This window comes from Falco peregrinus, chromosome 2, assembly GCF_023634155.1.
Source record: "Falco peregrinus isolate bFalPer1 chromosome 2, bFalPer1.pri, whole genome shotgun sequence".
Lineage (NCBI taxonomy): Eukaryota > Metazoa > Chordata > Aves > Falconiformes > Falconidae > Falco > Falco peregrinus.
This window is the reverse complement of record NC_073722.1, coordinates 27,045,262-27,057,435: the sequence shown is the minus strand read 5'-3', so window position 1 is coordinate 27,057,435 and position 12,174 is coordinate 27,045,262. Positions and strand designations below refer to the sequence as shown.

Sequence of the window (12,174 nt, the reverse complement as noted above, 5' to 3'; positions counted from 1 at the left end):
ATTTAAGGGCTTAATTCTTGCCTAAGTACATTTTATGGACTTCTGATATTAAGAAAGGATTGGAGCCGAGATCAAAAAGACCTTTCCTTTTTCATATGAGTGCTCTAAAAATTAAGTTGGAATATTATGTTCATTTACTAAGGAAAATTTTATTCCGTCATAGACGTTTCAGTGGCATCAGAATGGACCAAGAGAACACTTCATTAAGTAGGGTAGCTTGCATATAATAATAGCCTTGATTTGGGAAGCGGGAGGTACAAGCTTTGCTTATGCCAGCAGAAGGAGGTTCAGTTTGGGGACTGCTCTGTCTTTTAGGCAGAGGGGTGAGATTTAAGGGCAGCCTCTTTGCAATCGCTCGTATCCTTTGTCTTGAAAGGCCCACTGCTTTGATTGCTGGCTTTTACAGACGATTTGTCTGTGTGCAACTCCTGAAGCTAGATTTATGGAAGGACTGACACAGTTATGTGATCTTCCACACTCTGCTGTAACGGATGTTTTTGCTTAGAGCATCTGGTTCTAATTGCCTGGGTTCCTCTGTACAACCTATGGCCTTAAGCACACAGTCATGGGACTAATCGCAACTGCACCTATACTGGTAGCCTTTTGTACTCTTCTGGACATTCCTTCAGGTTACAGTTTTAATACTGTGCTGCTTTTGCAGATTAATTAGAGAATACCGCAGGTAAAAATTGTTGGTCTGGCACTTTTTATGCTTGTACATCTCAAACTTTAAAAAGAAAAGATAACGTCCTCCTTTAAGCCTCTTTGTTCATGAAGCAGTCTATAATTTCCAGTTCTTACATCTACAAAGTACAGCTTTTTGGAAATATTGAAGTGCCTTCAAAGCTTACACATTATGTTCAGTTACTTCTTATTTAGCCTCCTTATCAGTGTTGATACAAATATGTCTATTTTACTGGAGAAAATTTGAAACCAGTTATCTTTTTAAAATAGCTATTATCTTGTCTTTCTAGGGCAAAGGTGGGTGAGCTTCTTCCTCATGTTTCATCTCCAAAGATTCACCTACAATATGCAAAGGCCAAAGAGGCAGATGGCAGGTGTGTTGGCTTATCTTTTTTTATAAAACATTATTATTGTTGTTATTGTTACTATTATACATTACTCTTTTTGTAAAAAAAACTAAAAGACCGACCTTAAATTTTGCATAGAATAGCCTTGTGAAAATGGATTCTGAAATATGTAAACTTAGGGTGTTGTGTAAAGATCTTAACATAAATATGGACCTACTAGTATCAAAGATGTGTTTCTAAATTGATTGTTTTTCTAAATTGATTGTTTTTCTGTCTAAGTATTAATCTCTTTCTAACAAAAATCATGAAAGGTTTTACGCTGTTGCACCCAGTGCAGTATTACATTTAGCAGAGTACTGAAGTTCAGTTTGTTTTTAAAGACTCCTTAGCTGTGATTTTTGAAGGTCATTCAAAGGGGGAGTAATCATGACAGAAGATTTTTTCATTCTAGAACCAAATTAATGTTACATCTTAATGGTTGCGCTTGCAAAATATTGAATAACGTGACATTATTGGCTGAAGTGAAAGCCCAAAGTAGGTTGTATTTAATCACAGAATGTAGTTTCTGGTGGTCCTTGCTGATAAGTAAATGTGCTTCAGAATAATGATACTTTACCAAAGCTAATTGTTTGCATTGATGAGACTAGAAAATACTGTTCATGTCAATTGCATAGTGTGAGAATGAGAAATTTCTTGGTCTTGTTTACAGAGCAGAAAGAAGTCTCATTTTTAAAACTGCACAACTAGTTATCGTATGTTTGGGTTTTATTATTCTCTCACTCCCAAGCGATTTCATATGGAACTTATGAAACAGAAGATGGTTGCTGATGAAACAGATGAACCACTTTTAAGATATACCAAAAGGCAGAGTAGGTCAAAAGTAGTATTGTAGTAAATGTTTTTGTGTCGTCTCTGCCTTTCATTCTCCCAAGAGGAAATGAAATAGTGACAAAAAAATATAGCAGATGCAAAACAATGCTATTATATGCAAACTGAAAGGAAGGTGTCACACAGTAACCTCTCAGAAATAAAATACTGTATGTTTCTTTCACACTGTATTGTAAAGAGTTATTTAAAGGTTAGAAAAACTCATGTGGAACCATTATTTTGCAGGTACAAGGAAGCTGTGCTAGCTTATGAACATGCAAAACAATGGGACAGTGTAATTCGACTATATTTGGATCACCTTAATAATCCTGAAAAGGCCGTTAACATTGTGAGAGAAACACAGTCTCTTGATGGAGCAAAGATGGTGGCCAGGTAGCAATCATATTGTGCACGTTTAAAAAAACAGGTGAAAGAGGCCATACCTGTGGGAGGTTGGTGAGGCTTGCTAAATGTGTGAGACTCTGGTTGTTGGTACTTGGCCAGTGACCGTGTATCTCGGTTTACTGGTTTGACAGCGAAGTAGGTACTGATTTGGTTTTGGTGGGGTTTTTTTCTTTCTTTCTGATTAAAATTGTATTAGCCTGAAGTAATAAGTTTAGACAATAATAAAAGTTGCCATGCCCTATTATTTATACTAAGTTAAGTTTAGTAACCTATTTAAAATAATCAACATTTAAACGAAATTAGAAATATATCACATTTGTATGCCACAAAATATACTATATTCCTAAAATATTTGGTGTGTTCATTATGCTGATTATTACTAAGGTATTAATTTGTTCATTCTGATTAGATTCTTTCTGCAGCTGGGTGACTATGGTTCTGCCATCCAGTTCCTGGTCATGTCCAAGTGCAATAATGAAGCTTTCACATTAGCTCAACAACACAACAAGATGGAGATTTATGCTGATATCATCAGTGAGTATTCAAGGTTAATAGTTTGGGTGCAGTGTGTGTTGCTGTTCTTTTAATTGGTTTAGACCAAACTGAAATCGTAAAACAAGGGGGGTGAAGTTTTGTGTCCCAGCCTTTTCCATCTCCAGTCACCATGGACAGATCTGGCAATATGTGTCTCATGCAGGCCTACAAGCTACACTTTGGTTTTCAGCGTAGGTGTCTCCATTGGTCTTCAGTCTAGGTTGTTTTCAAATCTTGCCTGTCCTAGAGCTTCTTCTGTTTATCCACAGAGATAAAGCATTTGCCTAGACTATTTTCTTGTGTTTGTTGAGGAATCCCTTTCTTTGACCTTGATATGTGTAGTACTTACTGCTTTTGCATGACTCAGAATTTTACTGGTACAGTTCTTGATTTTTATCCCATTTTTCTTTTTTCACGGTTCCAGCTATTTTCTTACATGTATGTGTCACTTGTCTTTCCTTTTTTCCTTTTTAAGGCCCTTTGTAGCCTCCTCTTGTCTCGGTGAGAGACAAAAAGGAGACCTTACTGGGAAGCTGGCTTCTACCTCGGGCCATCAAGTCAGTCAGTAGCCAGCTTGTCAGTTTACAGTACATTTTATATTTTTCACCATTCTTTGTGGAAATACTTCCACATATGTATCTACCAAAATATCTCATTTTTTTGATTGATCTCTTCCTTTAAAAAATGTACTCTTGTTATTAATGGTATAAAAACCTGACAACAGCTAGCTTGGTGATGTACTGTTGCAGCTGCTTGGCAAGGTGGCCACTGTTGCTCTCTTGGTCTTTATGCTTTCTTCCCTCTCACCTCTCCAAAATAGAATGTCTCAAATTGTAATCTTAAGTGGGTGAAAAAAGGATTTAAAACTAACTTTGGAGTAGTGGCTGTCTTTGTTTCAGATGTGTGCAGTAAAACGGAGTCTCGGTTAGAAGACTAATTAGTATTCTCTGCCTGCCATGTGGTTACATTGGTCCTGATAGTCTTGTTCTGTGCCATACAGATATACTCGCATATTCTTAAGCTGTGAAAATAATTCAGGTGATAATTTTATAAGCACTTGCTCTGTTTCACTGTTGCCAAGACATAATGGAAAAAATCATTAGTAGGTTGTAATTATGTCATTTTATTATGTCTGTTAAAAAAGCAGAAATCCCATTATGGCGCAAAACCTATGGAACAGGTTATTTCACTGCATTATTAGTGCCCGATGTCTAACATTTAGTCTGATTCAATAGGAAAAAATGCGTAAGACATAATTTGACTGTAGCTGGCTTTGGGTTTCTTTGAGTGTCAGTAGAAAAAAAACAGGATTATGTTCCTTCAGTAGGGCCTTTATCTTACTTAATAAGAATACTTTGCTATCATTGCTATCTATCTGTTGCAGGTTCTGAAAGTACTAGCAATGAAGATTATCAGAGCATTGCACTGTACTTTGAAGGAGAAAAGAAACATTTTCAGGCGGGAAAATTTTTCATGCTGTGTGGTCAGTATGGACGGGTCAGTACTTAAGACACTGACAGTTAAACATTCATGGAAACTATTCAAAATACAGTACTTCAAAATCAGGGGAGTTTGTAGTAGACTGTAGCTGCCTCAACCAATGACATACTGATATTTTTTAAAAGTGTAAAAAGAGTAGGCGAACTAGTTATATTTACAATTATCCACGTTGTATCCTGTGAATTGCACGCTGCCATGCACATATCTATTTCATAGCAGTAGAGGCTCCAGGTGGATCAACGATGTAGTGTTCTCACTGAATCTCTAAATGCCATGAACACAGAAGTAGAATTTATTTATCTTTTATTAGCTTGACCAATGAAGACTTGGTTGCTGACTATTGTAATATTGTAGCATGTTCTAACTTAAAGCTTTTTTTAAAAAAAGAAGTATGCTAATTGAAGTTTGTCAGTTGGCACACTTTTTGATCAGTTACAAATGAGTGAACCGATGCTTATTAAACGTTTGACTTCTGTATACTGAACACATACCAAAAAAATATTATTGAGTTTTACAAATTACAGCCATCGTAGGTGACCACTCCTTCAACTGGGGTGTAAGGGGGCAGATGTGTGTGTCCAGTGGCACATTAATCACTAATTTCTTCTCACCATATTGCTGTGAACACCTGTCACAGTTAGGTGAAGGTGTACACTGGAATTTGGCAGACTCAACTTTTCTTTCTTGAAGGAGTATCTGTAAGCAGCTGCTACCTCTGTAGTGTATGTGGTTGTCCTTATGGCTGTAAAATACAGTCAAGATAAGCATTCAGTGTGGCTCTTGTCTGTCAAAATGCAGAGGGAAATAACTTGATAAAAATTAGGAAACTGTTATTTCATGTGTCTCAGTTTTAACTTTTCTTCTATATCGTTTTAGGCCTTAAAGCACTTTATGAAAAGTCCAAACACAGAAGATAACTTGGCTATAGAAATGGCAATTGAAACAGTAAGCAACTTTGATAAAACAAAAAAAAATTTGTCTTCTCAAGAAGTTTACCTTCGGTATGATAACATTTTCATAGCGTCAGTGAGTGTGTTCGGACAGATTGCAAATAGAAGGAAAACTTTAAATACGAGCTACCGCATGTCAAAGCAATGAATCTGGTTTGAACACACAGAACTAAAAAAAGCATGGTTCAAATCTGTCTAGTTTCAGCATTTTTATGGAAAGCCTCCGTATTAGTATTCCTCCTTTCTTTTTCATATCATAATTTCTTCTGTCTTTATTTAATAGGTGGGACGGGCAAAAGATGAAGCCCTAACAAATCAGCTGATAGACTACCTTATGGGAGAGAGTGATGGCATGCCCAAGGTACTGTGTTTTTATCACTGCTATTGTGTCACGTTGCTGTGCTGCGAGGTCTTCTGAGCTTATTACGTCCTAAAATTTCGGTAGACACAGACTGTGTTCTAGCTTGATTTCATTAAGGAGCAAGACTTAGGTGATCACTCTGTGAGTCACTCTCCCAGTAACTTCAGTTTCAGAAAGGTAAGAAAAGAAGTAACTATCTTGGATATAATCATCTTTCTCCAAGCTTTATGAAAGAAAGTAGCTGGACAGAGGAGATTCAAATTAACGCTCATACTGAGGGGAAGAGGCAAAACTTAGCTGTTTGTTCATGCCAGCTAGCCAGTTGGCTGTTGCCTTTCCCAGATGGACGGTCAGCATGTGTGTTACTCGAGACTAGCTGCAGTGCTGTTCTCTTCTTGCAGCGTGGGGAGTTGGTCTGACTGTTCCAGTGGAAGAAAGTGAGGTAGTAAATAGGAGGTGAAGGACAAAACCCCCAAGGTGATCAGGCTACATTAGTTCCTGTATTGACAGATCAACACAAGACATAAAAAGCTGTAGACAGATTCTCAAAATTGCCAGCTCCCTGTTGGTTTCTGAAGTTTTTAAAGACCATGTTTTCAAAATAAGCTTAGCCCACCCAAAACAACTCAAAAATTTGCCACTGAGAGCACTTAAGAATCGAACAGCTTCATGTGGATGTCCTTATGACGGTTAAACCTTATTTTTAAAAAATCGTCTTTCTTTTTAGATTTCTTATTATGTAGAAGTATTTGTTTTAAAGTTTGAACTGGTTAGTCAGAGTGAATTTAAGCTGTGGGTTTAGGCTGTAGTTCTGTCAACTAAAACACCAGAGTTTGTTCTGTGTTAGAGAATAAAATTACAGATTTTATTTATGTTAGAAATTTTTTTTAAATAGGAGGCACATTTGAAGATTTTTGGTGACAGACCTTCCTAACATGGAAGTTTGATTAACAATAGGAGAACAAAATACTGTGGACACAGATTGTTTTGGTTTTACTCATCATTATCATAGAAAAATCTTCTTTGGATCCTTAGAACCATTAATTTTTTTCTTTTATACTCTTCAGGAGGTGCTTTGTGCTCTGTGCCATGAGGCTTCTTTTAATGTCACGTGACCAATTCATAAAATTTGGAAAAGACTGTTACCCTTTCTTCCAGGTTTCCTGATCCTTTGTTAAAAGCAAACTGTTCACTGGGTGCCATAAAGGCTTTTGGCAGACTGGTAGACTTACTTCGTCTTTTTCTGTCTTGTATATATGGATGTGGGAGTTGGAAGATACTTGCTGACAGATTGTTGTGCATTGGTTGCCAGTGCCGTAGGTTTGGTAATAGAAGAGGATCATTCACAAACTAAGCAGAACATAGATTGGATCTGTGTTAGATATACACCGTACAAGAAGTAGATTTTGACCATATTCTGTTAATAATGATTTTTTTTTTTTTTTTCAGGACAGGTTAAAAATGTCCACTGTAAATATGATGTTAGACATCAGAACAGCAGCATTTAAGCTTAAGATGACAAACAGCTCTTTTGCAGAGTGACTGCTGGGGGCCTGTCTGGTTTGTCTGAGCTCAAGCTGTAGAAAAACAGACTTCACGGACCATTTTTGGCTTCGATGTCTGTAGAGCTTATGGTACATTCAATCATATTTCAGCTTCAGTTCATGGAACTGAGAGGCTGAGCCACTTCAAGTTAAAACTTGCCTGCTACAGCAGAGCTTGAATGTGACCTAAGTGGCGCTGCACCCATGGTTTTCTACTGTGAAAGCCAGACCTTGGGTGCAGACGTTGCAATCTGCAATTAATTCTTAGTCAAGGAATTTAAGGTCTCATACAATCTCACAGTGAATAGTCAGGTGCAAAATGATACGTATGGAAAAGTCAGTTTTGCCTTACTAAGGGGTGTAAGGTTTGGTAATGATGGAGGTGACATGGTCTTGGTGCAGTAACTTTATTTCACCTCTACCTAATACTACAGCTGTGGTTTATGATTCTGTTGGGAGATTAGAGATTCTGGCTCTTTCCTCTTGGTATGGTGCCTGGAGATTAAGGGTTTGATATTTTAGACTTCTAGGGACACTGGACAGTCGATGGCCCAGCCAACTTTGCTTTTATAAAATCAAAACAAAACTCCCAAACCCTCTGTCTCTTTATTATTTACTTCTTATTATTTACCTGTAATTTGAAATGTGAGCATTAATAAAATTATGAAAGAAGCAAAACATAGTGAAACAAATGAAATTCAACTGCAAGAGACCAGAAGAGAATGAAGCTGTTGGAGGCATTGGATGAAAAATCTGTGCAGCATCAGTGTAAGCCAAAGTATTTTCATATTTATGCTGAAAGCTGGGTAAGACAGAAACTGTAGCATGCAGTCTTTTTTTTTCTGAGAGTAGCAGCCTAGCCATCTGGTTGAAAGAAATGCGTAGGACTGGATAAGGGAAGTGAGCTACAGTACAATCTCCGTAGTGAAGAGGTTCTAAAGATTGTGAGAAATGCTTGGGAATTTTGTGAATGCCATAACTGCCATATTTAACATTGTTTTGAATGTCGATGTAGAGCTTGCTTTTCCTTGTTTAAAAGCTCTCTCTTCTTCTGAATGCTTTAATCCAATCTGCCATAGTCTCTCTCAGTGAGTAACAAAATTTTTTATCAAATCATACATGTATGTTTTTAAAATCTATTTAAGAAACAATTAATCTTTATTATGCTATGGAGACAGTGGTTTTAAAATTATGAAGCCAATGGGGTTGTTTATAGATAATAGCAGCTTTTTTGTGGTGGTATTTTTGTAAAGCTGAAAGTAAGAGTGAATTTAAAGTAGCCATGCAGCAGAAACTTGCTAATCCTTTCAAGCATTGATCTTCAGACCAGATCATTACTCACAGCAGCCTGATTGCTTGAAACCTTTCGGGGCCAACAATTTTGTGGCATTTTAATGAAGTACCATATTATCAAAATTATTATGCTTACCAAAATTTATTGTCTGACTAATTATGAACTATTTCTTAAATGTGTTACTATGTCAACTATTGTATTTGTTAACTTCAACACTAGAAGATTCTTAATTTGTCGTGTGTTGTTTTGTAGTTTCTCAGGGAGTGTTAACTAGCAAGGTTCTGCTGTTTTCTGTGTGCATATTTACTAAGTGCATGCATTTTAAAAAACAAAACTAAATTAAAATCATGGCTATCTAGTATTAGGTTCAGTTAGATCGCAATAATAAATTTTTCCAAAGACCTTAGGAAACGTGTTGTCAATTGAAAATTCCTTCCTGCACTTTTTGCTTTTAAAATGGCTGACTTTAAGAATATTCAAGTGAACATGAGACTATTTTTCTTAAACACCTTCGACTTTTATAATTTTTTTCTACATATGGCTGCCATGTAAGTAATTTAAATGTATTATTTAAGTAAAATATAATTAGGGACATGGCAAATACCATATAAGACCACGCTGATCCGTGCTGGGACAGATTCCTCCTCCTGCTGCAGCCATTTGCTGCATTATGCATTACCATTTGTAATATTTTTTGGTTTACCTGACTCAAGGAATAGCAACTTTGCTTTTTAAGGCAGTTTACAGTGAATAAATAGCCACTAATACAGGTAGTTGTGGTTACTTTATTATCTAGATAACTGTTTCATTATTCTTAAATTATGGTTCTGATGATGTTCGACCTTTCAATCATGTGTTACTTAAAATTCTGCTCCATCATTAGTTGAAAAGTAAGTACTTTGGGTCACTTAACGTTTTTCCTGATATTGTGCATTAAAAAGAATTTGACTTGCCTTTTTTATTTCTGTATGCCACTTCCTCTTGCTTTTATTTCTGTGATTTTTCTTCCTTTTTTTATCTGGCCTCTCAAGTAGGGAGTTAGTCTTTGTAGTCACCTTCTTTATAAGAAAATGTCTTTATCTTTCACATATCTGTTCCTTTGAATTTCTGCCTTTTTTGCTATGTGTTTGACATACAAAGCCCACACAGTATTCCAGAGAACAGCACAACATTGATTAATATAATTCTTTTAGAAGACATTTTAATACTATTTTAACATAGAATACACATTGAAAATGTTTGGGTTTACTACTAATACTGCAGGATTTGTTTGTTTGGTTTTGTTGTTAAACTCTCCATAAAGCTACCGGTGTCTTTTTTTTTTTTTTTTCTTCCTGATTTGTATATTTAAGTTGGAACCATTATATACAATATTTCAGCTTAATTTAATCTTGACTTACTGGTTAAAAGATTATCACGTACAGGCTTTACTATTTATTGATCCCATTTTAGAAATCACTGCTAAAGATACAAAATAGTGACACTAGCCCAGTTGGTTTTTTTCACTTAATAGTTTCTTTTCATCATAAGCAAGGTAATTTTATTTTGTATTGTAGTTGTATTTTTAGGACTGACCTCTTTTGAGGATTTTCTCAGAATCCTTATGAAAGACCAGTTCTCTTCTCTCTTGATTTCTTTTTCTTTTTTTACCAGTCTGCTAGAAATTTGAATACACTTTACAAAAATTGAACTCATTTGCTTTCTTCAATACTGCCATCTTTTTTTTTTTTTAAAGTTGTTTTTAAATTACTTCATGAATTCTCCTGCGGTTGGTTTGCCAGTTCATGGGTGAACTCTTTGCTCATTTGCCATTCTTGAGTCATGTAGGTATGTCAGAAGCACATAGTATTGCAAATCATAAATGTTAGGCATTTTGTTATCTACTTGCCCGCTTTATTTTCAGGTTTTTAGCCATCTTGGATGTCTGCCGTCTGGTCCCAGAATAATACACGTTTTAACGGCCAGATTTTGTCATCCTCGTCCATACTAAAAAATGTTTGCATCTAGATCCGTTAACATAATATAAACATTTCTAGCAAGATTCTGATGTCTAGAACGAATCCTTTGGGTTTTTTCTGACATCATAAATGCCTACATGTCTGAAGTTGTTGGGTTTCCACCTGTACAACTCTCTGTGTATCTAATGGTCTGCAGCTTTCTGCATCTGCACTGCCAGGGCTTGGCCAGCAACTGCCGCAGCTCAGGCAGCACCCTCACGCGGGGGTGTGTGGCTGTGCTAACGGCCAAACCCGGGTGAGTGTCGCGTAGCTAAAGCGCGTGGATACAGAGCTCTTCAGAAAACAGGCCAGCTTGTCTGCTTTCGTTTGAAGAAGGTGGTGGTGGGATGAGCAAGTAAAGAAAGGGAATACAGCAGTATGTCTTCAGTTAGTATTAATTGCTTTTGTGTGATTTAATTAAGGATGCCAAGTACCTATTCCGCTTATACATGGCACTGAAGCAATACAGAGAAGCTGCCAGAACGGCTATAATAATAGCCAGGGAGGAGCAGTGTTCGGGTAAGTTTGTTTTCTCTGATGTGACAGCATCTCTGACGCTACATCCTTGCAGTACTTAGGGCACCGTTACTTATACAGGATTGTACTTAGAAAAGACATCTGTCAATGCTTTTAATTGTATTCAAGTTTACTTTTGAGTTAGAAGTAGACTTTGTGAAAAGGTTGGGACTCATACCTGTATATTAACTATTGGGAAAAAAGAAAATTGTGGAAAATATCTGCATTCCTTATTACATTCAAGTAAACATAGTGATTAAGATTGCCTCCGAATTTACTTTTCTGTGTATCGCAGATCTTAGGATTTCAGTTCCTACATGCGGTTTCCTAATTGGGTACTGATCCTTTAGTCTTTGCACATGATTTTTTTTCAGCGGGAGGTGTGTACAGGAGATGATTTCTATTGAAGGATCAGACACCTGCTTGCTTAAGCCTTGTTTTCCCTTGTTAGAAGTAGCTGAAGTTAGAAACAGAAAGAAGAGACAGGGCCAGAAGGAAAACAGCTATTGCCTCCGTTATTTGCTCTTTTCTGTAGCCATGGCAGCAGCCCTGCCATGGCACTGCTTGCTTGTCATTTCAAGTAAGTTAAGAAAAACGTCGATAAAGGAAAAACAGCAGACTCGGGAGCAGCCCAGGCAAATCAACATTTATGGGCTGTTCCTTAGCATTGGGCTAAGGAGCAGAAAATCTCTGAAACCCTTGGCCAGCATGATTTCCCAATTCATCGCAGCGCTTTTTTTACAGAAGCACAAACGCATTATGTGATGTGCTTATTATTATGTAAGCAGGAAATGTAAAGGCTCGAGGGTTTAAATATTTACTAGCTTCTCCAAATGTGAAAGCTTTATCTGAAATGCAGTATCCCATAATGCATTTCATATTCCTGAATAGTACAGGTATGTTCTGCAGCAGTCTGATAATAAGCACAGTATTTTTTGCATTAAAATCACCAATCTTGCAGTAACTCTTTCCTCTGCAGAGGCAGAGTTTTAGATTGTACTCTTCTTCAGATTTCAGTGAGTTTGATTCTGAAGTTTATACCAATATAGCTTGTTCTTTCCTTAAAAATCCATTTAAAAAATAACAATTCATACTGTTTAGTATTTTCCTTTGGGTATGCCGTTTTAGGCGCAATTTTCCTTTTAAGTTGTTTTTATGTAATCATTATTACATAT

General features: G+C 36.7%; 1 protein-coding gene across 2 annotated transcripts in view; it reads left to right on the top strand.

Moving 5' to 3' along the window:
• The window catches only part of WDR19 (WD repeat domain 19), a 47,139-nt gene that overhangs the window by 25,282 nt on the left and 9,683 nt on the right, over positions 1-12,174 (top strand). For both annotated transcript variants that reach the window (XM_055797218.1, XM_055797217.1), the window contains exons 24-30: positions 975-1,058; positions 2,145-2,291; positions 2,713-2,837; positions 4,222-4,334; positions 5,214-5,282; positions 5,571-5,648; positions 10,906-11,002. In XM_055797218.1, the coding sequence (XP_055653193.1) occupies positions 975-1,058; positions 2,145-2,291; positions 2,713-2,837; positions 4,222-4,334; positions 5,214-5,282; positions 5,571-5,648; positions 10,906-11,002 (713 nt within the window). The remainder of the gene's footprint in view (positions 1-974; positions 1,059-2,144; positions 2,292-2,712; positions 2,838-4,221; positions 4,335-5,213; positions 5,283-5,570; positions 5,649-10,905; positions 11,003-12,174) is intronic.